Raw genomic sequence first — 27,538 nt, forward strand, 5'->3', positions numbered from 1 at the left:
GGTCTATGGTCTAAATAAGTGGGCATTGGCCTTTGGACAGCTGCTGACACTAAAACAAGGCTAACCATATAAATGTGTTTGGGTGTGACGCACTGTTATCAAATAAGCATTTAGATCATCTGATACCAATTAGAGTACGCAACATTTTTATTTAGTTAAGTACCATGTAAAAAATGGATGACTAACAGTTGACAATCAACACATGCTAATTGGTAGGGGGAGGCTAAAACAGAGGTCAGAGAAAAACTCTCATTAGGTTTTCAGTTGTTTGCCAAACAATAATGACAGGCTTTGAGGGTGTAGCGCTTTCAGATCCTGTCATTCTTAAGCAGCCGTTACACCAAGCAATTTGCACGAAATTCTAGTGGCTTGCAATTGAGTTGCTTCTTGATTGCTTCATGAAACACCACTCATGCAACTAATCAGCAACTTGGTTGCATACAGTTGAAACATTTAAACTTCATGCTACTAGTTGCAAGCAAGAGCCAATCAAAACAAACACTTTAAAAATAAAAATAATAAGGAACAAGGTTTTGAAGTGTCTATCCTATCTAGAAATAGGCGGGACGCAAATGTCTCAACTGGCCAAGTACCAGGGAAAATGCAGAGCGCCAGATTAAAATAAAATGCTATAAAATTCAAACTTTCATTAAATCACACATGTAAGATACTCAATTAAAGCTACACTCGTTGTGAATCCAGCCAACGTCAGATTTTTAAAATGCTTTTTGGCGAAAGCATAAGAAGCTATTATCTGATAGCCTGCACCATCTGCACAAGCAGTGAACAAAGGAGCTAGCATATTTCAATCCTGCAGGCGCTACACAAAACGCTGAAATAAAATATAAAACATGCATTACCTTTGATGAGCTTCTTTTGTTGGCACTCCAATATGTCCCATAAACATCACAATTGGTCCTTTTGTTCGATTAATTCCATCCATTTATATCCAAAACGTCCATTTATAAAACGCATTTGATCCAAAAAAAAAAGCTTACAAAAAACGCAACGTCACTACATAATATTTCAAAAGTTGCCTTTAAACTTTGACAAAATATTTCAAACTACTTTTGCAATACAACTTGAGGTATTTTTAAACGTTAATAATTTATCAAATTGCAGACGGGGCAATCTGTATTCAATACAGGAAAGAAAACAAACCAGCGCTGCTTTTCACGTCTTGCGCAACTCACAAAAGTGTCCCCAGTTCCGAGTTGGACTACTTCTTCATTGCACAAAGGAATAACGTCAACCAAATTCCAAAGACTGGTGACATCCAGTGGAAGCGGTAGGAACGGAAAATTGGTCCCTATGAAATATCCTTTGGCAAAGACAATTCAGGGAACAAAGAGGGGAGAAAAAAAAGAAAAAACATTCTGAACGGTTAATCCTCTGGGTTTTGCCTGCTACATGATTCAAACAGTTTTAGAAACTTCAGTGTTTCCTATCCAAATCTATGAATAATATGCATATCTTGTATTCTTGGCAGGAAGTTAGCAGGAAGTTGAAATTGGGCATGCTATTTAACCAAAGCTGAAAATTCTGCCCCCTATCCCCAAGAGGTTTTAAGCGTCAGCTGTCAGAGCAGCTTACAAATCACTGTACCTGTACACAGCCAATCTGTAAATAGCACACCCAACTATCTCATCCCCATATTGTAATTTATCCTCTTGCTCTTTTGCACCCCAGTATCTCTACTTGCACATCATCAACTGCACATCTATCACTCCAGTGTTAATGCTAAAATTGTAATTATTTCACCTCTATGGCCTATTTATTGCCTTACCTCCCTACTCTTCTACATTTGCACACACTGTAAATAGATGTTTCTATTGTTATTGACTGTACCTTTGTTTATGTGTAACTCTGTTTTTGTCGCACTGCTTTGCTTTATCTTGGCCATGTGGCAGTTGAGAACTTCATTTCAACTGGCCTACCTGGTTAAATAAAGGTGAAATTAAATTTAAAAAAAAAATCCTATACTCGGAGTCAGGTTTTCCAAAACTTGATCCTGTGGGAGGCCCCCCCCCCCTGCGTGCACATTTTTACCCTCAGACTAAACTGCTTATTCAAATAACCAACTCATCAAGCTTTGATTATCAATTGTGTAGTGCTTGGGCAAAAACCAAAACGTGCACCCAGGTGGGGTCCCAGGTCTGAGTTTGGGAAACCCTGCTCTCAGTGACATATGTGAGTGACATAAGATGTACAATATGGCAGTAGATCTTCTGTCTTTGGCATAGGTTAGGTTATCAGGCCTAGGTATCTCGGCATCCCCTAGTCAGATGTTGGCCGGCTCCCCCAAAACCACTCTGTGGAGGTCTAGGGTGTAGATGCAGGTTGTGTCTTCAAATGCATAAATCCTTTGTCTTCTGGAGTGAAAGAATATACACATAGTTGATGAAATCTTCATTGAATGAAGGGAAAGTAAATACCTTCCTAAAAATATCAGTTTCCATTGGAATTATGCTTTGTGTGAGCAATAATTGAGTTGCATGGGTGTTCTTACATTAAATTCATAGTAATATAATATTACACCCAATTGCTGTCAGACATGCATCATTTTTTAGTTCCGCATGGCTAATATGTGGTGGTTCTAATTCAACACTGCCAGCAATAACGCTCCAGGCTCATGAACCAGAGGATAGAAGGCAAATACAGATGCTTTGCTACTTGCATAGACAACATGGGAATGTGGTTATGGAATAAATTAGAAACTGATAACTAGTAAATTTCAGAGTTGACCAGACCAGACTAACGACCGTCAGAGTGATAGGCTTAATTGCTTACTAATGAACACCTACACACAAAGTTGGCTAACTAGCTAGCTAGAAATACATATTTATTTTTTTAATATTTAAAACCACAGACTGCATAGCAAATGTGTGTGTTGCTTCGCAAAGTAGGTGAGCTAACAGGGCCTAAAAGTAACACCCTGCCACCTGCCGGTAGATTTTGGCATTGGAGGGTAAGATGTCTATTTCATTAGCCACGTTGGCGGGTGGTCAGGGATACACAGTGTGAGTAGTTCCATGGCCGTTGTGAGTAAAATAGTCAAGTATGATCACATTTATGGTAAAATAAATGCTGAGGTAGCTGCTTTCAAAGTATTTGTTGTTTTGTTTCATAGCTGGTAAATTAAATCGTACAAAGTCAAAGAACTGCGAATCCTATCCCACCTTTCACTGCAACAATGCAGGGCTGTGCGTGAAGTGCGGAGTGAAATATACATTTAAAAACTTTGTTTTTTTTTGTTTTTGTTTTTAGAAGTGCTGTACCCATGCATAAAAGTTAATCTAATTTACTTGAACCGAAAGTCGACTGCAATGAGACTTTGTCCTTCTGTTTCTTCGCAATTTACATTATTTTGTTCACAAGCTTTTCAGTGTTTGAGTTTCAACTGCTAGGGAAGAGAAGACCATGCTCCTACTAGTCAGACTCAAATCTCACAGGCACAAACATGATGGATCACATTGCCATGGTAACCTCCCACCCTTAAAGGGGCAGATGAATAATGTTTGTCTCATTTGTGATATTTTGGTTAAAATTTAATACATCACTTCTTACTAGTAATACATTTTTTTTGACACATTAAAGCATAATCAGTCCGTTTTGTTGGTGTAATTGTAACAAAAAAATAATAATTTGGCTGGTAAAAAAAATCTGCATGGCTGCCACAGTGGCTGGTTAAGCCATTAAATATGTAATGCTTTGCTGGAACATAGTATGATTCATGTTAGATGACTAGTATAATTTACAACAGATGAATAGCGAGTAAATGCTCCGAAACTAACGTTATTTTTGAGTTCTTGCTGGCCTACCAGCTTTGAGTGCACTATTGTTACGGTCCGTCCATCAGTTCCTGAAGTACCTATCCACTCCTTCCAATCACCCTGGTCCACAATCTTCATCCAACTTCCCTTTGGCTGGTAAAACTTTTTTGTTTTTACATTTTTTTTGCAGTCTGTTTGCAGTTAACAGCACAGTCCTTCCTGAAACTTATTTTAGTTCACTCCTTAATGTTGTCCATGTTTGTTGTGGAGTGAGTGACTGGGGTCATTACAGGGGATTTCTACATAACGCGATAATTCGGATAGCCATGCTCATGTTGGTGCTAGGTATAAGCAGCCAATCCAGTAGGGTCTGGAAGCTATAATGAGCCGCGATGTCGCAGAGCGTTTGCACGAAGTTCAGCTTTCCCCAACTTTGATCCCGCCCTGTTCACACTTCTTCTCCCATGCTCGCATCTTGTCGTCACCTGTGTAAAACCACTATTAGGAGGAGAGGCAAGTGGCCACACATATGTGAAAGTGCGCAGGCCAAATTTCCTGCAAATCAGACCCAACAAATGTAATTATAGCTGCGGCCACAGACTTCAAAGCATTTTATTATCTGATCCTTGCCACTTGAATTAACATTTTTGACATACAGTGCCTTCAGAAAGTATTCATGCCCCTTGACGTTTTCCCACATTGTGTTACAGCCCGCATTTTAATTTGATTAAATTGAGATTTTGCGTCACTGGGATACACACAACCCCCCATAATGTCAAACACCACCATTGTTACGGCAAGCGTAAATAAATTCAGGAGTAAAAATGCGCACATAATAATTCCAATAAGTTACATGGACACAGTGTGTAATAGTGTTTAACATGATTTCTGAATGACTACCTTCTCTGTACCCTACACATACAATTATCTGTAGGGTCCTTCAGTCGAGCAGTGAATTTCAAACTCCAAAGTCCAGGAAGGTTTTCAAATGCCTTTTGTTAGATGGGTCATTTTTTTAAATAACAGACATAACATATCCCTTTGAGCATGGTGACGTTATTAATTACACTTTAGATGGTGTATTAATACAGGTATCCTTCCAGAGTGTGTAACTTTGTAGTGACTCTCTTTTTCTCTCAAACTAGAAAAGTTTGACCTAAACGGCTGTCAGCCTACCTTGGCAGGAACAACTCAACTCATCCGTTGTTTCCAACGGGTGGATGGGGTTTGCTGACAACACCCCAGTGATATCAAAGCACCTCTTGCTGCGCTTTGGCAGTGCAAAGGACTGCCCCTAAACTTACCACTGCCCTTATAATTAGCTCAGACCGGCAAGAATGTTTCAACTTCAAAGTAAACACTGATGAATGGACAGCAAACAGGCTGCAGTTAAGCTTTTTAGGGATCCCCAATCACAGAATGAATATTGAGTGTAAGGTCTCCAAAAAAGATCAGGTTCTGTCTTGAGGGCTGTGCGCAAGAGACTTTCCCTATAAGACGCAAAGACACGCAGGTAAATAAAGGAACAGAGAGATCCAGGAGAGAAAGAGAGGAGGATTGGCGGGATAGAGGGGACGATGTGGTCAGACGGATAGGAATGACCAAACAAAAAGGCTAATCCAGCAACTGAATAACCCCTCCCCAGGTAAAGAACACAGACAAAGGAGTTTTGTGAGCTTGTATGACTTTAGGAGGGAAAGGTGGGGAGCGGTCACCCATGCCTCAGATCTAAAGATAGGACTCTGTCGCCGTCAGAGACTCTAGAGGCACCTTTGATAGAGAGAGGGTTTATTCAGTTACAAGTTTAAACTGCCACAGGTGGAAATCCTAAAATGGCTCCATTTTTGCTTTAATAATGTGTCCTTGGTAAAGTTATTCCTGGTTGACAATATCTAAAAGAACTAAGTGACACTGACCAGTGATTTGCTTACCAAGGGTGGTCATCAACTCAAATACAATTGCAAGCGCACCCAACTTGAATCAAATAGGCTAATATCTAAGCTAAAATTGAATAATATTTCAGGAGTACTTCAACTACTTGCACTAACAACATAATAGTACAGTTAAAGCAAAAGCACAATATTTTGCCAAATGGACAGAAAATAGCCTACACTTCAATCTACGAAGACTGAAATCCGTGTGAAATTAACTAGTAGGAACTAAGACCTTATCAGTGATCAGCCACTGAAGTCCAGTGGTCCTCTTGGGTTCCCAAGTAGGGCTAGGGCACTGTATCTCAGTGCAAGAGGCATCACTACAGTCCCTAGTTCGAATTCAGGCTGTACCACATCCAGCCGTGATCGGAAGTTGGCCCAGCGTCGGGCGGGGTAGGCAATCATTGTAAATAAGAATTTGTTCTTAACTGACTTGCCAAGTAAAGGTTAAATAAAAAATAACCAAAAGTTGGCAATGTCACAACAAAGTGAAGAAATGGCCTTGTTCCACAGGAAGAGATTATATTTGGCCAGGCAGACAAGAGAAGTCACAGCAGTGAATCTGATTATACCTCTGGCTTAATTTATTTCTGCGGAAACCCAAGTGTTCTTTGGTGAGCTGGACAAATCTAGCACAACCATATCATAATAAAATTGTTCAAATTAAAAATAAAATTTTCAAATAGGCTGCTCTACTCTGGGATATATCTAGGCAGCTTTGCGAGAGGCCCACAAAGCCTAAGCCCAGTCCTGTCTAACATGCACAAAATATAAACTACACACGTTATTAAATACCTAACACCTATGATTAAATACACAATTTGACAGACTAAATGTAATGAATTTTCACCAAATTTCCATGACCAACAATTGGCGGTGTCTCTGTACGTACAGTTGAAGTCAGAAGCTTGCATACACCTTAGCCAAAAAGATTTAAACTCAGTTGCACAATTCCTGACTTAATCCTAGTAAAAATTCCATTTTGGGGCAGTTAGGATTACATCTTTATTTTAAGAATGTGAAATGTCAGAGTAATAGTAAAATTAATGATTAATTTGAGCTTTTATTTCTTTCATCACATTCCCAGTGGGTCAGAAGTTTACATACACTCAATTAGTATTTGGTAGCATTGCTTTTAAATTGTTTACTTGGGACAAACGTTTCAGGGAGCATTCCACAAGCTTCACACAATATAAGTTGGGTGAATTTTGGCCCATTCCTCCTGACAGAACTGGTGTAACTGAGTCAGGTTTGTAGGCCTCCTTGCTCGCACACGCTTTTTCAGTTCTGCCCACAAATTTTCTATTTGATTGAGGTCAGGGCTTTGTGACGGCCACTCCAATACCTTGGCTTTGTTGTCCTTAAGCCATTTTGCCACAACTTTGGAAGTAAAATGGTCATTGTCCATTTGGAAGACCCATTTGCAACCAAGTTTTAACTTCCTGACTGATGTCTTGAGATGTTGCTTCAATATATCCACATCATTTTTATTCCTCATGATGCCATCTATTTTGTGAAGTGCACCAGTCCCTCCTGCAACAAAGCACTCCCACATGATGCTGCCACCCCCGTGCTTCACGGTTGGGGTGGAGTTCTTCGACTTGCAAGCCTCCCCCCTTTCCCCCCAAACATAACAATGGTCATTATGGCCAAACAGTTCTATTTTGTTTCATCAGACCAGAGGACATTTCCCCAAAAAGTACGATCTTTGTCCCCATATGCAGTTGCAAACCGTCGTCTGGCTTTTTTTTATGGCGGTTTTGGAGCAAGGGCTTCTTCCTTGCTGCATGGCCTTTCAGGTTATGTCGATATAGAACTCATTTGACTGTGGATATAGATACTTTTGTACCCGTTTCCTCCAGCATCTTCACATGGTCCTTTGCAGTTGTTCTGAGATTGATTTGCACTTTTTGCACCAAAGTACATTCATCTCTAGAAGACAGAACGAGTCTCCTTCCTGAGCGGTATGACGGCTGCGTGGTCCCATGGTGTTTATACTTGCGTACTATTGTTTGTACAGATGAACGTGGTACCTTGAGGCACTTGGAAATTGCTCCCAAGGTTGAACCAGACTTGTGGAGGTCTACAATTTTTTTCAGAAGTCTTAGCTGATTTCTTTTGATTTTCCCATAATGTCAAGCAAAGAGGCACTGAGTTTGAAAGTAGGCCTTGAAATACATCTGCAGGTACACCTCCAATTGACTCAAATGATGTAAATTAGCCTAACAGACGCTTCTAAAGCCATGACATCATTTTCTGGAATTTTCCAAGCTGTTGAAAAGGCACAGTCAACTCAGTGTTTGTAAGGTTCTGACCCACTGGACTTGTGATACAGTGAATTATAAGTGAAATAATCGGTCTGTAAACAATTGTTACAAACATTACTTGTGTCATGCACAAAGTAGATGTCCTCACCGACTTGGCAAAACTATTTGTTTGTTAACCAGAAATTTGTAGAGTGGTTAAAAAAACTAGTTTTAATGACTCCAACCTAAGTGTATGTAAACTTCAGACTTCAACTGCGTAAAAAAAGTATGTGTAATGCGTTAGACACTGGGAGGCGGCTCTTTGATCCCATGTACCACCTCCTGTCGTTGTGCAAGGCACCTAATACAATACAAAGTAGGGGGCAACTGTATAAAACACAATCAAATTATATTGGTCACATACACAAGGTTAGCAGATATTAATGCGAGTAGTGAAATGCTCTGCTTCTAGGTCCGACAGATTACTGCACTAACAAATTCAAAATCACTACCTTAACACACACACACACACACACACAATGTAAGAGAATGGAATAAGAATACATACATATAAATATATGGATGCGCAATGGCCTGTGCAGCATAGGAATGATGCAACAGATGGTATAGAATACAGTATATACACGAGTAATGTAGGATATGTAAACATTATTTAAAGTGACTCGTGAGATCATAAAATACATTTATTTAAGTGGCCAGTGATTTGAGTCTATGTTGGCAGCAGCCTCTCTATGTTAGTGATGGCTGTCTGATGGCCTTGAGATAAAAACCTGTTTTTCAGTCTCTCTGTCTCAGCTTTGACACACCTGTACTGACCTCGCCTTCTGGATGATAGCAGGGTGAACAGGCAGTGGCTCGGGTGGTTATTGTCCTTGATGATCTTTTTGGCCTTCCTGTGACATTGGGTGCTGTATGTGTTCTGGAGGGCAGGTAGTTTGCCCCCAGTGATGCATTGTGCAGACCTCACTACCCTCGGGAGAAACTTGCGGTTGTGAGCAGAGCAGTTGCCATACGAGGCGGTGATACAGCCCAACAGGATGCTCTCGATTGAGCATCTCTAGAAGTTTGGGAGGGTTTTAAGGTGACAAAACAAATTTCCTGAGCTGTTGCGCCTTCACCACACTGTCTGTGTGGGTGGACCATTTCAGTTTGTCCGTGATGTGAACGCCGAGGAACTTAAAACTTTCCACTTTCTCTAGGGATAGGGATGCCGCCTAGGCTTGCAGCCTTGCGAGGGTTAACATGTTTAAATATTTTACTCATGTCGGCCACATTGAAGGAGAGCACACAGTCTTTGGTAGCTGGCCATATCGGCGCCACCGTATTGTCCTCAAATCACGCAAGGAAGTTGTTTAATTTGTTTGGGAGCAAAATGTTGATGTCCGCGACGGGGCTGGTTTTTTAATCTGTGTTTATCTGTAGACCCTTCCACATACGTCTCGTTCTTGAGCCTTTGATTTGCGACTCTTATTTTCCATACTGACGCTCTGCTTGTTTGATTGCTTTGCGAGGGGAATAGCAACACTGTTTTCGGTCATCTTGCCATGATTAAATGTCGTGGTTCGTGATTTCAGTTGTACGCGAATGCTGCCATCAATCCACGGTTTCTGGCTCGGGAAGGTTTTAAAAGTCACAGTGGGTACAATGCACTTCCTAATAAACTCACTCGCAGAGTCAGCATATGTCAATGTTATTGTCTGAGGCTACCCGGAACACATCCCAGTCCACGTGAAGCGTGGAATCCGATTGGTTCGACCAGCGTTGGATAGACCTAAGCATGTTTTAGTTTCTGCCTATAGGGAGGGGAGAAACAAGATGGAGTCATGGTCAGATTTGCCGAAGGGAGGGAGGGCCTTGCATGCATCGCAGAAGTTAGAGTAGCAGTGGTCTAATGTTTTGCTCGAGCGGGTACAACAATCAATGTGCTGGTAGAATTTATGTAACTTTGTTCTCAAACTAGCTTTGTTAAAATGCCCAGCTACAATAAATGCAGCCTCAGGATATATGGTTTCCAGTTTACATAGAGTACAGTGAAGTTCTTTCTGTTTGGGGGGGGGGGGGGGAATATACACGGCTGTGACTATAATCTAAAGAAAATTCTCTTGGAAGATAATGATATCGGCATTTGATTGTAAGGAATTCTAGGTCAGGTGAACAAAATGACTTGAATTCCTGTATGTTGTTATGATCACAACACGACTCGTTAATCATAAGGCATACACCCCCGCCCTTCTTCTTACCAGAGAGATGTTTGTTTCTGTCAGCACGACGGATATAGAAACCCGGTGGCTGTACCGACAGACAACATATCCCGAGTGAGCCATGTTTCCGTGAAACGGAGGATGTTACAATCTCTGATGTCTCTCAGGAAGGCAACTCATGCCCTAATTTTATCCACCTTGTTGTCTAGAGACTGGACATTGGTGAGTAATATGCTCAGAAGCAGTGGATGGTGTGCTCGCCTTCTTAGTCTGACCAGGAGGTCGCTCCACCTGCAGCGATGACGCTGTTTTGGGTCGGCCTTTGGGATTAGAAACAATGTCCAGGGTGGAGGTCTGCCTTGGGAAAGTCGTATTCCTGGTCATAATGTAGGTAAGTTGACGTCCCTCTTATATCCATATAGTTCTTCCCAGCTGTACGTAATAACACTTAAGATCTTCTGGGCTAACAATGTAAGAAATAATACATAAAGAAAAAATTACTGCATAGTTCGCTAAGGACGTGAAGCAAGGAGATCATCTCTGTCGGCGCCTTCTTGCTTGGGCTTAGGCAACTGTATAAAAGGTCAACCCTCAGTCTGGAGAGCTACTGGGTGTGCAGGCTTTTGATCAAGCTCTGTTCAAAACACAATATAGGTCTGGATTACCAGCTAATTTCTAAAATGTGGTTTGTTAGAGGTGTAAAGGAATAAAAGCTGCACAACCATTAGCTCTCCTGGAGGATGGTTGACCATCCTTTACGTACACTGAGTGTACAAAACAATAGGAACACCTGCTCTTTCCATGACAGACTGACCAGGTGAATCCAGTTTAAAGCTATGATCCCTTATTGATGTCACTTGTTAAATCCACTTCAGTGCAGATAAAGGGAAGGAGAAAGGTTAAAGAATTATTTTTAAGCCTTGAGACATGGATTGTGAATGTGTGCCATTCAGAGGGTGAATGGGCCAGACAAAAGATTTAAGTGCCTTTGAACGGGGTATGGTAGCAGGTGCCAGGGCACCAGTTTGTTGTTCTACTTAAAAAATATATATAAAGAGAAAATGACAACAGTAGGGATTAACATGGGTATCTGGGAACACTTCAAATTTCTCCAGAAAATGCAATGACAAGACCTGGGAAATTACAAAACAAATTCCCAATGTCAGCACTAATGCAATTCCACTATATACACCTGCGCAGCATCATATTAGCATTAGCAACAAAATTGCACATTATCCAAACAAGTTGTCGCATGGAAGCCTTTAGCCTATCTTATTTACGTCACACAAAGTCGCCATAAATTCAAACGCATAATTGACACTGCCAGGCTACACATGCTACCCGAATGTAGTTCATAAACCCTACAGGAAACCACTACAGCATAGCTTACAAACGAACGAGTGCCTCTGAGCTCTCATTGTGACTTCAGATCATTTGGTTTCGGAGCTTATTTTTACTTTATCATTTGTGTCCTTTGTTAAATGTATCTTAGCCTTTCCAACTTAATTTTTATTCAGATATCTGTGTGACCATCAGAAAAACCTAGGGCGTTGGAAATACAAGGTTCCCACGCTGAGATAATTCATTCACCAGCAAAACAATAGGATGACTGCTCATCGCCCCGTCCCCCACCACTTTAAGATTGGTATAATTTGCAACAGCTGGCCAGTCTTTAAAAAAATGACTGTCTTTTATTGTGTTTGGGAAAGCCTACAAGGAAAATTATGACGTGGGAACCTCAGGGGCCAGAGAAAGACTTTCCCAAAGGCTTTCCCACACTGCTGCACACCATCTCATCTCTGGGATAGAGAAACCACTTCTGTGTGCTGGCCAAAGCTAGTCTGGCCGTTAACCACCTCCCAGATCACAAAGGGTTAAGTTATGGTGATGTGTTTCACATCCTGATAGTGAATGGTTTCCGATGTAGGCCTACAGAGGATAGAACATACAAAAGAGTTCAAGCACAACTTCAGTGGCAGAAGATTTGGCCAGTGGTACATTGAAAGCAATATTATAAGTGAGTAGCATTAATTTAACTCTTTGAAGTATACATAGGAATTACATGTTTTTTTTGAGTGGACATGCCTCAGTCATATCAAAGTCACTAACTTGGGTTAATAAACTATTTTACGATTGTTATCTGGATAATAGGCAGAACTGTTCATATCCTGCAGGTGTTCCCTGCACGTTCATAGGAGTAAAAGATTTAACAATGTTTCAACAGTTTGCTTCATTAGATTTACTTCACTAAATCATGTTGCTGCCTCTTGGAATACAAATGGTAACCAACCTTGGCAACCATTTTTGCACTGTTAAATAGCCTAAGAAGGGACAATCGACGCCATTTTGTGAAAAGCTTTTAAAAAGTACATTTGAAACAGAAACCTCTAGGGGATGTCTCCCTCATTGTTCACATTCTTCATAGAGACTGACATTTCAGGGCATAGGTGAAGAGAATTCCCCTCAGAGATGGGCACATCATGAATATTCATTTCTCTTCAGCACTGAGTGTGGGCTAAACTGGGGAACAGAATTTGCCTGGGGATGAACTTTCCTGAACTTACAATTCAAACATTATTTTGTAAGGCATCATCATGTATTTGAGGCCTAGGGATTCAAGAGTGGAGGATACTGTATTAGAAAGACAGGAAACATCTTCAACCTCTAGTTAAATGTCTGCTGTGTTGTCAAGTCGGGACATGCCTTCTTCCTGCCCAAACCAGCCCTTCAAGGGCATACTGAGATGAAAGTCATCCAAGCCTTGAATATATACAAACAAAAGCTTAAATCTTAACAAAATAAATATGGTAATTTAACCAGTACTTTTATTTTAAGTGACTTATCATTAACACACAAGTCACTTGTCCCTCCCCAAAAAAGGTCTCACACTATTTGTACATCATTGTACGATGCATGGAATCACTTTGCAAAAGAAAATGCATTACTATCTTTTTTTTTCTTTTCTTCCCCAGAGAATTAAAACAAACATGTAGGCTACTCTGCCTATTGGCTTCTTTGCCTATTAAAGCCTGCCTCAAAATACAATTTAAGGCTCTCCTGGTGGATGATTAGCCACCTTTGGTAGCCTATAAAATATTGCAATATTACAATGACAACCAGGGCTCGAAATGAAGGGCGTCCAGTCATCCCTGGGCCGATTAAAAATGTGTCTACGGTTCAAAACAGACTGAGACAGTTCTGGGACGACAGATCCAAAATTCATACAACCACTGCTCATTAGAAAATGTAAAAAGCAATGATGCTGATGCAACAGATCAGTCTGTTTAGTTTAAAATGTTGACAAAGTTTTATTTCTTCATATTATAAGCTTACAATGCGCACATGGCAATTAGCAGGAAAACACCGTTCTCAAAAGCGCAAACGGTTTCATGTGATGATATGAAAATATCTGTAAGAAATCAAGAGGGATCGAGATCTTAAGATGTATCAACTAGCATGGGTTACTAATACAAATAGGATTACACATTTTACTGCTGGACAATAAAATAAAGTTGATTTGAAAACCAATAGAACTGGAGAAATATGCTGGTTTCAATGGCATATTAAGCATTTAAATAATTCTCTCAACATTTCTGTGGTCGTTTGTATTTTGACAAGACTACTTTGAAACAAGGTAAGACATGCTTAACAAAATGACATAAAACAGCCAAGTTAACAATTGAGTTGGAGTTTATTTTATTTTTTACAGGGACAGTGCACATTAATTAACGTTTCAGTAAAGTGTGCCGGTTTTAGCCAGCCGGCTAATTTTTAACCGCAGTCCCTGGGCAGGTTATTAAAAACAATTACAATATCGACAATCATGGAGCAGTGAGCACACACAGAGCAACATAGGACAAGCAAGATGTAGCATACAGACAGAACGAAAACCAACAAGACAAAATCCATAAAAGCAACAAAGTGTTTCCACACCTCACAAACTACAGACATGGAAAGCAGCAATACACAGCTAGGGATTATGTTCACAAATCTGATTGACCTTTAGCCATGTCTTCTGTGAATGTGTGATAAGTGGTGCAGTTATGTGTGTCTGATGGCAGTGTTGCCCTCTTTGTGAAAACATGCAGACAGTTGTTTTTCAAATTGAGATGCAGACACGAGTCACTGAGCCACTTTGTAACCTGGACCATTACAGTAGTGAGTTCTTGTGCAGCTTGTTGTTTGCTCTTTGCATGCACATATATCACTGTATCATCTGCATACATTTGAACTTCAGACCCAGTATAGACAGAAGGCAGATCATTAATGTACAGGCTGAACAGGAGGGGCCTCAGTATTGACCCTTGGGGCACACCCACATCATAGCTAAGAGTGGGCGACAGCTCATTGCTCACTCTGGCACACTGAGTTCTGCCTTCAGGGTATGATTTCATACATCAAGGCATCTGGGGAAAAGTTGAACTTGGACAATTTTGTGATGAGAATCTTATGGTTAACAGTATCAAAAGCCTTCCTTAGGTCCAGAAACACAGCCCCAACAACGCCCCCTTTTTCCATCTTGGACTTCACATTTTCCAGAAGAAAGCTAAAGCTAACTTAATTGTTAAACAGTTTCAAAATGCTAACCACCTCCACTCAGATTCAAGGTGGGTGATGTGCTGTGTGCAACAGGCACTGTCCTTCACTCTCCGGTCTTGTGACCATTTGATCTGAACAAACCGTGCCTCGAGTATGTTGACAGAATCAAGCCTATAGCCATCAAACATGACTGGCGTTTAGCATATATTTACGTTATTAAAAGTTTGGCTACATTTTCTGGCGCCTCATGTCAGCATCGGTTTGGAAATGAGGCGGTAGCCAATATGCATATCACCTGCACTTTGACAAGTAGGCTTTTATATTTAAGTGAAAATTAAATTGGAATATTATTCCAATGTTGGCCTCTCTTATCCAATTCTGATTGGAGTAATTGTTTGATATTGTGATGAGATTTTTTTTAAAACTTGTCCATTGTGAGATTTTTTAAATATATTTTTTTAACTTGTCCATTGTGACAACTTAAATCTATATTCTTCTTGTCTGACTTGTTTTATTTTTTATTGTCACGGACAAGAGCTAATGTCCAGCCCTGCATCTCGGCCAATCATTTTCTAAAGAAGAAAAAAAAATGCATAGCCGCACAAACAGCAAGATTTCAAATTAAAATATTTTATTTGACCTCAACAAGCCAACTAGCAACAAACATACTTCGAGTGAGGTCGATGTTTCCTTCAAACAAAGATTGGCAAACAGAATGTAAAGAGGGCTGCCTGCCTTAAAAAGAAGACAGGCCAACCACCTCTACCATTGTGGCTTTTAGTTTCTGAGAAGCAGAATAGGTGCTCAAGCACATCCTTTCCCACTCCCGTAGTCACCTCCCCACTGTGATTCACATAATGTGAACAATCAGTGAACTTATGCATTTAGTGATAATGGGAAACGAACAGAGGCCAATTCATGCCAAGGGTGCCAGCCTTGTGTGCTCTTGTGAGACTTTGTAATCTATTAGGCCTGTATGACTGTACAGAAATGGTTAACTTTTCCCCCTTGAACATACAGTTAACATTTAATAATATTAACAACTCAATAAGCTTGAAAAGTACTGGTGACTGACAAACTAAAATAAACAGTTTCTTAAATAGGGCATTGGGCCACCCCGAGCCAGAACAGCTTTAATGCACTGTGGCATAGAATCTACAAGTGTCTGGATACATAGGGTTGGGCTGTTTGCAGATTTTCATAACGTCATACTTTTTCTGTACCATACCAGGGTATACAGTATTACCGGAAGTGCACACAGTGGCTCTACTTAAAAATAAAAAACAATTTATGCAACCAGCAAATTGGATTGGATATCTCTGCTGTAACCAAAAAACGTGATCTAAATCAAGCTCTGCTGTAACCAAGAAGCGTGATCTTGAAATCAAGCCACTCAGCTAGCAAGTTAGCTGTACCCCTGAGTTTGATATAATTTTATTATAATTTTACTTAACTTCTAGTTAAAAGCAGTGGCATAGCACACACACATTTTTTAAAAACGGTATTCAAAATCATACCATCTGTATTTCACTCAAGCCTAGTCTGGAACTCTTCCATCATTTGGTGTTTTGTTGATGGTGGTGGAAAACACCATCTCAGGCACAGCTCCAGAATCTCCCATAAGTGTTCAATTGGGTTGAGATCTGGTGACTGAGGGGGCCATGGCATATGGTTTATGTCATTTTCAGGCTCAAACCATTCAGTGACCACTCGTGCCCTGTGGATGTGGGCATAGCCATGGTAGCCAAAATAATGGCCCCACCCAGCATTTTATACATGACCCGAAGCATGATTGGATGTTAATAGCTTAATTGACTCAGGAACCACACCTGTGTGGAAGCACATTTACTCAAGTGTTTCCATTATTTTGGCAGTTACCTGTATGTCAGATAACACAGTAGTGTTCATGCCATTTATAGTAATCACACTAATATCACCAAGACAGCATCAGCAATCCTGAATGTTAGGGCTCATTGCACCAGGAGCTTTGGTAATGCCAAGAGTCAATTGGAATTGAAAATTTGAGTGCTACTTTACAAAAGGAAATGATATTTCACAAATCTCAATCTAATCTCCCTCTTTACGCATCAAATAGCCTAGATACTGTAATCACACAGGCCAGTCAATGTGGCTACCGGTTACTTTGAAATTGACAGAAACCACACTGTATTATCAAGGTAGTTATCACCAAACCAGAATATGTCCTCCAAACTATACATTACAGTTGAGTAACAATGGCATATGGCAGGGGTCGGCAACAGGCGGCCAGCAGGCTGAAACCAGTCGGAGTGACTTTTCAGGGGCCACCCCCCCCCCCAAAAAAACTCACCAGGAATTAACCTAATGATATGTTCCCGCAGCTGAATCTAGTTTCCTACCCCTGGCTATGGTGTGCTTATCCTGAAGTGTATTGTGCTTTGAGCGCGTTATGGCGGAATGTGTAGACTGAACATGTAGTGTTGGTCCCATGTTTCATGAGCGGAAATAAAAGAACCCAGACATTTTCCTTACACAAAAAAAGAAGCTTATTTTTCTCAAATGTTGTGCACAAATTTGTTTACATCCCTGTTAGTGAGCATTTCTCCTTTGCCAAGAGAGAATCAATCCCCTTTACAGGTGTGGCATATCAAGAAGCTGATTAAATAGCATGATCATTACACTGGTGCACTTAGGGCTGTAGCGGTGACCGTATTACCGGCACACTGTCGGTCACGAGTCATGAAGGCAGTCAAATTCCCCATGACTATTTGGTCATGGTAATTAGGCTTCTCCAAGCTCTGATGCTGCTGCTGGTCATTAGTAGCCTACCAAACTTTCTAACTGCCTGGTACTTAGCATTCTATTGTCCCTCTAAATCACTAACATCAAGGCAAATGTAATCAAAAATCTAATCAAACACTTCATGATAGCCCATGTTACACAACATTTCTATCAGATATGCAATTGCGGGAAAAAAACAGAGTGATAGCCATTAATAAAAAGAGGAGGATCCCATGAGCTTTCTATAGGCTAGGCCTACTATATTTACTATAGTAAGCACATTGGTTACATTAACAACAGGAGTATAGGCTACCTGGGAGGCATGAAAATAAGCCACCGGGGAAAACCGCCTCCATTCGCGAATGGAGGCTGTGTGTGGAAGCCAGGAGATGCTAAATATGTTTATGTTAATTAACAGTCAATTACTGTGAGACTGACAGTTATTTGCTTTACAATCACTGCTGACAAAATTTCGTGACCGCCACAGCCCTAGGTGCAATAAAAGGCCACTAAATGTCTCAAGTTATGAGGGAGGCACCAATTGGCATGCTGACTGCAGGAATGTCTACCAGAGCTGTTGCCAGAGAATTGGACGTTAATTTCTCTACTATAAGCAGCCTCTAACATCGTTTTAGAGAATTTGGCCGTATGTCTAACCGGCCTCACAACCGCAGACCACGTGTGTGGCGTTGTGTGGATGAGCGGTTTGCTAATGTCAACGTTGTGAACAGATTTCCCCATGGGGGCAGTGGGGTTATGGTATAGGCAGGTATAAGCTCCAGACAAAAAACAATTGTATTTTATCGATGGCAATTTGAATGCAAAGAGACACCTTGATGAGTTCCTGAGGCCCATTGTCGTGCCATTCATCCTCCACCATCACCTCATGTTTCAGCATGATAATACACAACCCCATGTCACAAAGATCTGTATACAATTCCTGGAAGCTGAAAATGTCCCATTTCTTCTATGGCCTGCATACTCACCTGACATGTCACTCATTGAGCATGTCAGGGATACGTTGGATCAACGTTGGATCAACGTATACAACAGAGTGTGCCAGTTCCTGAAAATATCCAGCAACTTCGCAGAGCCATTGAAGAGAAGAGGGACAACATTCCACAGGCCACAATCAACAGCCTGATCAAGTCTATGCGAAGGAGATGTCATACTGCATGAGGCAAATGGACACAGCAGATACCGACTGGCTTTCTGATCCAAACCCGTACCTTTTTTTTCTCCAAGGTATCTGTGACCAACAGATGTATATCTGTATTCCCAGTCATATGAAATCTGCAGATTCGGGCCCAATTTATTTATTTCAATTGACTGAGTTCATATAGGAACTCAGTAAAAATAATTTTAAATTGTTGCGTTTATATAATTTTTTCAGTATAGAATAGGTGACTACAGTCCACCAGCTTATCAAAGTTTGTGACCTTAGAATACAATGAAGCTACAAGGAGACCTGACTAAACCACTCAGGAATGTCGAGCACTAAACTAAAACAGTAGTGCTGGGTGAATACTGAAACTCGTCTCAAATACTTAATGGAAAGTTAATCATTTGAAATTAACTAGAAAAAGCACAGTTATATTTCAGTACATAGGCCTGTAGATGGGTCTCCACAACATGTGACCCCCACACAGTCGAACTTAAAATGTCGTCTCGCATTATCGTCCATTTCATCTGGCCTAATCAATAAAATACTCAGTCAAAGCTAACAAGACTCAGAAGGAGCATTTGATATTCATAGCTCGAGTCTAGAACTTTCAGCTGTGCAGCAGTTTGCGCAAATTCCAGTATGTAAAATAATGACTAACTCTGAGAAATCCATTCATCTGGTTAAATGTAATGCATGAAGAGCATGATAACCGTTTTCATGACTGTATACACAAAGAAAACGCAAATATACATTTTAAGCATATTTTACACACAAATAGAATTCAATGAGCAGACAAGGTAAAAAATAATAATAATATGTGGCTCTGCCCTGAACAGGGCAGTTAGCCCACTGTCCCTAAGCCCTCATTGAAAATAAGAATTTGTTCTTAACTGACATGCCTAGTTAAAAAAAGTTAAAATAAATAAAAATTGTATCTACTGATGGCGCCAGGAGCGGTCTTGTCCGCCGCAAAGAATTAAGCAGTCAGTGTGTGATTGCCATACACATCGGCTTGTCAACTAGGATTTGTTTTCAAATAGAAACCAAACCTATTCCATTCTATTCTATTCGTGGTTTATATGAACACTTGTTTCGAGGTCAATGTTTGCTCCGAGTTAAAAAGCCACCCCCTAATCCGTCTGCAGATGAGATGAATAGTGCTCTTACGGTAACTAAAACATATTGGACTGTTTTATGCGCTCGAAACATAATATAATCAACACTTACCAAGATGAAGAGTTAGATTGATTGAGTGTGGATACTGGATGCCCGCTAACATAGTTTGACTTTGCCACCAGGTGGTGTCCTGTTGATTGTTGTAATCGGTGAGGTACACAGCACTGTGGTGTTGTCTGCGATCCCTGGCATCGCAAATGTGGCACGACTTGGTGACCCCCGTAACCCCGGTTTGTACGCAGTATTCTTCTGGTGGAGAGCCACAAGTATTCGTAGCTACCACAGTGACATTGAAAGCAGCGTTGACAAACTCTGGCATGCATCGCTGAGGACGACTCGAATCGTCAGTGCATTCATCCATAGCACTGTGGCTGAAGACAGCCAAACAAGTAAATGAAAACAAAACTTGAATAAACCAACCCATTCTCAGCTATTCTAAAAGCCGTTTCAAACTTAAGCTACAACTACACGAATTCCTCTATTACACCGTTGAACTTTCAACTTATTGGTAACTACCCAGTTACCGCAATCTTGATAAAACAAGTAAAACCATACGAAAAACTTTAAATTGCTTCTCCTTAAAAATGCGTTTGTTCCTTCCAGAATTATTGTCCTTGCCCTAACGCAGACTTCCACGGTCTCAGTGCTTTGTGTCCACCGCCATGGAGAAACTTCAGAAGGAAAATAACTATATCCGACTACACCCTAGGATCTACTGCGCAAGTCAAAACTTGAAAAAAAAAATCCCAACATCAACTTCCGCGTGAAGGATGCTTTGATGACGCGCCGAATCTAGGAAAAGGAACGAGTGGATGCAGCTCCGAGAATCTACACTAACGAGTTTAACATAACATTCTTCCAACTGTCGCCACTGTTTTAGTTTTCCACTCTTTTGACATTGCGCATAGCCTGCCAGAAACGCAAAACCACATAGGAAGAGTGAGCATTTCAATACAACACAATAGACAAACAAAACTTCGACACAGTATCAACCATGCATTATTTATTTATAAACTCGTGTAAAAAAAAGGGGGGGGGGGATGGTCAAATTAAAAACACCCATCTGCAGATAATATTCAGACACGTTAATGAATAACCATATAGGAGTTGAAAAATAGTATCGATACAGATACCTCAAATAGTGTAAAAAGGCCTAGAGCAAAAGTGTACATATTAAGCCCAATTCCATTTTCGAATTCAAAGAAAAAATAAACATTTCCTGCTGAGTAATGTTTCAACCAGATTAATCTGGTTGTTCTTTAACGGTTTTTATTCTAAACCAATCCGATTATTGTAGTTATTGACAGTTGTGTAACCTCCCAGTAATGGCCAATTTGAAAGCTTGCAATAAAACTTGTGTGAGGAGACCCTCAGATACTCATTATTCTGAGATTTGATGTGACCATACTTGATGTAAAGTTAAGAGATTAATGTTCTGATATATTATTGCTATTTCTTGCCAATTGAAAATGTTTTTTTTTTCATGCTAACAGTTGTGCCTTCATGTCAGTCACACAGTACCACCCCCTGTACTTTTGTAATACAACAGTAGAGGGAGAGATTTGAAACGGTCTTCAGATAGGTTTTAGGAAGACAAATTGAACGAATTAACAAGAACAGCAATACAGCAAATGTGAATCAGCTTTCAGATAATTAATTTGAAGTTGTGTGTGTTAGTCTTTTTTTTCAACTAATCATGTCTTGATTGAAGTCTATGATTAGTTGAATCAGGTTGACAAGAACAAAAGCCTAAGTTAGCATTGATCTCTGAGGCTCTCTTGTTCAGATATCTGTAAGTGGACCGGAGGCATGGCATGAAAGGGATAACGAATCCAGTTGTTTGTGTCATCTGTTTCGGGAAAGTACTTGCGTAATTGCGCACCCAACTCACTCAGGTGCTTCGCAATATCACATTTGACATTGTCCGGAAGCTTGAGTTCATTTGCACACCAAAGAAATTATACAATGATGGAACGACAACGTTATTGAATTTCCTTGTTAATGCAGACAACTTCTTAATCATAGCCTCAATTTTGTCCGGCACACTGAATATAGTTGCAGAGAGTCCCTGTAATCATAGATTTGAGATCATTCAGTCGAGAAAAAACATCACCCAGATAGGCCATTCGTGTGAGAAACTCGTCATCATGCAAGCGGTCAGACGAGTGAAAATTATGATCAGCAAAGAAAACTATAAGGTCACCTCTCAATTTAAAAAAACATGTCAATACTTTTCCCCTTGATAACCAGTCTGTCTGTATGTTGGAAAAGCGTTACATGGTTGCTGCCCATATCATTGCATAGTGCAGAAAATACACGAGTTCAGGGGCCGGAGAAGGCTGACGTGTCCCCAACCGATTGTGTTTTATTGTTCGTTTATTTCCGTTGTTTGTTACTTATTTTTAAACTTATTTTGTACAGAATGTTGCCTCTACCTTCTCTTATGACCGATAATAACTTCTGGACATCAGGACTAGAGGTCGACCGACTATGATTTTTCAACGCCGATACCGATTATTGGAAGACCAAAAAAGCCGATAACAATTAATCGGCAGATTTTTAAAAATGTATTTGTAATAATGACAATTACAACAATACTGAATGAACACTTATTTTAACTTAATATAATACATCAATAAAATCAATTTAGCCTCAAGTAAATAATGAAACATGTTCAATTTGGTATAAATAATGCAAAAACAAAGTGTTGGAGAAGAAAGTAAAAGTGCAATATGTGCTATGTAAGAAAGCTAACTTTTCAGTTCCTTGCTCAGGACATGAGAACACATGAAAGCTGGTGGTTCCTTTTAACACAAGTCTTCAATATTCCCAGGTTAGAAGTTTTAGGTTGTAGTTATTATAGGAATTATAGGACTATTTCCCTCTATACCATTTGTATTTCATTAACCTTTGACTATTAGATGTTCTTATAGGCACTTTAGATTTGCCATTGTAACAGTATAGCTTCCGTCCCTCTCCTCGCTCCTCCCTGGGCTCGAACCAGCAACACAACGACAACAGCCACCATCGAAACAGCGTTACCCATGCAGAGCAAGGGGAACAACTACTAGAAGGCTCAGAGCGAGTGACGTTTGAAACGCTATAAGCGCACGCTAACTAGCTAGCCATTTCACTTCGGTTACACCAGCCTCATCTCGGGAGTTGATAGGCTTGAAGTCAAACAGCACAATGCTTGACGCACAATGAAGAGCTCCTGGCAAAACGCACGATAGTGCTGTTTGAATGAATGTTTACGCGCCTGCTTCTGCCTACCACTGCTCACTCAGATACTTAGATACTTGTATGCTCAGTCAGATTATATGCAACGCAGGACACGCTAGATAATACCTAGTAATATCTTCAACCATGTGTAGTTAACTAGTGATTATGATTGATTGTTTTTTATAAGATAAGTTTAATGCTAGCTAGCAACTTACCTTGGCTTACTGCATTCGCGTAACAGGCAGTCTCCTTGTGGAGTGCAATTAGAGAGAGGCAGGTCGTTATTGCGTTGGACTAGTTAACTCTAAGGTTGCAAGTTTGAATCCCCCGAGGTGACATGGTGAAAATCTGTCGTTCTGCCCCTGAACGAGGCAGTTAACCCACCGTTGCTAGGCTGTCATTGAAAATAAGAACGTGTTCTTACCTGACATGCCTAGTTAAATAATGGTATAAAAAATAAAATAGGCAAATCGGCGCCCAAAAATACAGATTTACGATTGTTATGAAAACTTGAATCGGCCGTAATTAATCGGCCATTCCGATTAATCGGTTGACCTCTAATCAGGACTGCGATTACTAACCAGACTGGCAGAATCGTTTTTTCCCTTTAATGAGTCTGACGAGCCCGACGCGAATTACATACTGCTTTCTCGGGAACAGGCCCAGATCCCTGTGATTTGCGTGAAGAGGAGTTGGAGAAAAAGGGACCAGAGGGTGGTCTGCCTTCTGAGAATTTGTAGGCGATCGAATAAATCCACACTTCCTTCCATTCTGTTATCAAACATGCAACCTTTGGAGAATAAAATCGATGACCTACGCGGAAAATTAAACTACCAACGGGACATTCAAGATGACAATATCTTATGCTTCACGGAGTCGTGGCTGAACGACGACAATATCAACATACAGCTGGCTGGTTATACGCTGTACCAGCAGGATAGAACAGGGGCGTCTGGTAAGACAAGGGGCGGCGGACTATGTATTATTGTAAATAACAGCTGGTGCACGATATCTAAGGAAGTCTCGAACTATTGCTCGCCTGAGGTAGAGTATCTCATGATAAGCTGTAGACCACACTATCTACCTAGAGAGTTTATCTGTATTTTCGTAGCTGTTTACATACCACCACAGACTGAGGCTGGCACTAAGACAGCATTGAATGAGCTGTATTCCACCATAAGCAAACAAGAAAACGCTCACACAGAGCAATGCAATGCAGGGAAACCTAAATCCGTTTTACCAAATTTCTATCAGCACGTTAAATGTACAACCAGAGGGGGAAAGAAAATTCTAGACCACCTTAACTCCACACATGGACGCATACAAAAGCTCTCCCTTGCCCCCCATTTGGCAAATCTGATTATAATTCCATCCTCCCGATTCCTGTTTACAAGCAAAATGAAAGCAGGAAGCGCCAATCACTAGATCAATAAAAAAGTGGTCAGATGAAGCAGATGCTAAGCTACAGGACTGTTTTGCTAGCACAGCCTGGTATATGTTCCTGGATTCCTCCGATGCCATTGAGGAGTATACCACATCAGTCATTGGATTCATCAATAAGTGCATCGATGACGTCGTCCCCACAGCGACCATACGTACTAGAGGTCGACCGATTAATCGGAATGGCCGATTAATTAGGGCCGATTTCAGGTTTTCATAACAATCGGAAATCTGTATTTTTGGGCGCCGATTCCCCCCCCACCTTTATTTAATCTTTATTTAACTAGGCAAGTCAGTTAAGAACACGTTCTTATTTTCAATGACGGCCTAGGAACAGTTGGTTAACTACCTTGTTCAGGGGCAGAACGACAGATTTTCACCTTGTCAGCCAGGGGGATCCAATCTTGCACCCTTAACAAGTCCAACGCAATAACGACCTGCCTCTTTCTCATTGCACTCCACAAGGAGACTGCTTGTTACGCGAATGCAGTAAGCCAAGATAGGTTGCTAGCTAGCATTAAACTTATCTTATAAAAAACAAAAAAGGCAGAAGCAGGCGCGTAAACATTTATTCAAACAGCACTTTCATGCGTTTTGCCAGCAGCTCTTCGTTGTGCGTCAAGCATTGCGCTGTTTATGACTTCAGGCCTATCAACTCCCGAGATGAGGCTGGTGTAACCGAAGTGAAATGGCTGGCTAGTTAGCGCATGCTAATTGTCGTTGTGTTGCTGGTTCGAGCCCAGGGAGGAGCGAGGAGAGGGACGGAAGCTATACTGTTACACTAGCAATACTAAAGTGCCTATAAGAACATCCAATAGTCAAAGGTTAATGAAATACAAATGGTATAGAGGGAAATAGTCCTATAAGTAAGCATTTCACTGTAAGGTCTACACCTGTTGTATTCGACGCATGACTAATAAAATTTTATTTTCTTTAAAAGTTAACCATTTTCACTGTAGTGTCCAAAACATCTTTCAAGCTGTCAGGCATTCCTTTGGCAGCAAGTGCCCCTCGGTGGATGCTGCAGTGTACCAACAGTACAGATACCAACATGAGCAGCAGCTATGTTTGGTTAGTGGAATTCCCGTGAGAGAGAAACGGTTAATGTGATTGGATGTTAATTATTTGACTAGGCTACCTGTATTTGACATTGTGTTGTTATTTTGTTGAACACTAGATGGTTCAATTTTATTTTTGCCGGTGAAACGAGGCTACTCAGGCGAGAAAAAAACCTAACCCAAATGTATAGCCCATTTTGAAAATATAAATGGACTGTTTGAAAATGTGAAAAAAAAGATACACTACTGTTCAAAAGTTTGGGGTCACTTAGAAATGTTCTTGTCTTTGAAAGAAAACCACATTTTTTGTCCATTAAAATAACATCAAATTGATCAGAAATACAATATTCACATTGTTCATTTTGTAAATTACTATTGTAGCTGGAAATGACTGATTATGACTGATTTTTTATGGAATATCCACATAGGCGTAGAGGCCCATTATCAGCAACCATCACTCCTGTGTTCCAATGACATGTCGTGTTAGCTAATCCATGTTTATCATTTTAAAAGGCTAATTGATCATTGGAAAACTCTATTGCAATTATGTTAGCACAGCTGAAAACTGTTGTTCTGATTAAAGAGGCAATAAAACTGTCCTTCTTTAGACTAGTTGAGTATCTGGAGCATCAGCATTTGTGGGTTCGATTACAGGCTCAAAATAGCCAGAAACAAAGCACATTCTTCTGAAACTCAGTCTATTCTTGTTCTGAGAAATTATGGCTAATCCATGTGAGGAATTGCCAATAAACTGAAGATCTCATACAATGCTGTGTCCTATTCCCTTCACAGAACAGGACAAACTGGCTCTAATCAGAATAGAAAGAGGAGGGGGAGGCCCCGGTGCACAACTGAGCAAGCAGGACAAGTACATGAGTGCCTAGTTTGATAAATAGACACCAAGTCCTCAACTGACAGCTTCATTAAATAGTACCCGCAAAACACCAGTCTCAACGTCAACAGTAAAGATGCGACTCTGGGATGCTGGCCTTCAAGACAGAGTTGCAAAGAAATAGCCATATCACAGACTGGCCAATAAAAATAAAAGATTAAGATGGGCAAAAGAACAGACACTGGACAGAGGAACTCGGCCTAGAAGGCTAGCATCCCGGAGTGACCCAAAACATGTCAGTTTGTCACTTTCACCAGGCTGTAGTAATGACAGATTCAGTTACTTAAGACATTGGCTCAAATCTAGGTTTTGCATTTGGATTTCAAGAAAATTAACTAGGACACTTATATTTTATTTTTTACATTGCCTTGCCAACCCCAATCTGATCTGCCGAGTCTGCTTCACAAGCGTTCCCAAAAGTCTCAAAACTTTGTGTCTCTGGTGTTTATAAACTCTGTGGTATAGTATGCCAGCTTGTAGTCCTAAAAAACTGAAATTAGTTAGCATTTTCTACCTCTGGTTCGTTCAGCCATTCCTATGGGGGAAATGAATGGGTAAATAATGGGGTCTTGGGATAAATGCTGTAAAATAAGGTCTGATGTTAAAAAAGGCTTAGGTGATTTTATACGTTTTTTTCCTATGAGAGAATCAGTTAGTTAACATTATGAATTATGTTTTGATTACATAAATGCTTCACATTTTACAATAACATCAGCTGATGAAGACTACCTCATAGGACAAAATGTATAAAATCTCCTAAACCGGTGTTTACCACAGACCTCATTTTCGGCATTTATCCAAAACCCCTCAAAAACTTATTCATTTGGAAGGCCATTACTATTGCTCTCTATGGAGTCCTTGGTTGAAAGACCTTGCCATCCCAATCTAGCTAGCTAAACTATTTTAGCAAACCATTACATATACAATATCTCTCAATCATGAAAACAGACGGTCTAGAAGAAAAATTGCAATTGAGTCACTCGGACACTTGGCTTTATCAAATAGTTAGCTTGTGAACAAACGTATTCTGTTCTTTTCTGAGCATTTTGTGATTAGCGCATGCTACTTCCAGCTGCTGCTAGTACCTCGTGACCGTTTCGCGCTCAATTTT

The 27,538-nt window shown here is 40.4% G+C and overlaps 1 protein-coding gene across 1 annotated transcript in view; it reads right to left on the reverse strand.

Annotated features, from left to right (window-relative positions):
* LOC135558676 (laminin subunit gamma-1-like) overlaps window positions 1-20,525 on the reverse strand; it is a 77,871-nt gene extending 57,346 nt beyond the window's left edge. Inside the window, exon 1 of the mRNA XM_064992698.1 lies at window positions 19,867-20,525. Coding sequence (XP_064848770.1) covers window positions 19,867-20,239 — 373 coding nt within the window. The 5' untranslated portion in view covers window positions 20,240-20,525. The remainder of the gene's footprint in view (window positions 1-19,866) is intronic.
* Window positions 20,526-27,538: the final 7,013 nt, after the last annotated feature.

The sequence above is a fragment of the Oncorhynchus masou genome, chromosome 17 (genome assembly GCF_036934945.1).
Source record: "Oncorhynchus masou masou isolate Uvic2021 chromosome 17, UVic_Omas_1.1, whole genome shotgun sequence".
In the NCBI taxonomy this organism is placed as follows: Eukaryota; Metazoa; Chordata; class Actinopteri; order Salmoniformes; family Salmonidae; genus Oncorhynchus; species Oncorhynchus masou.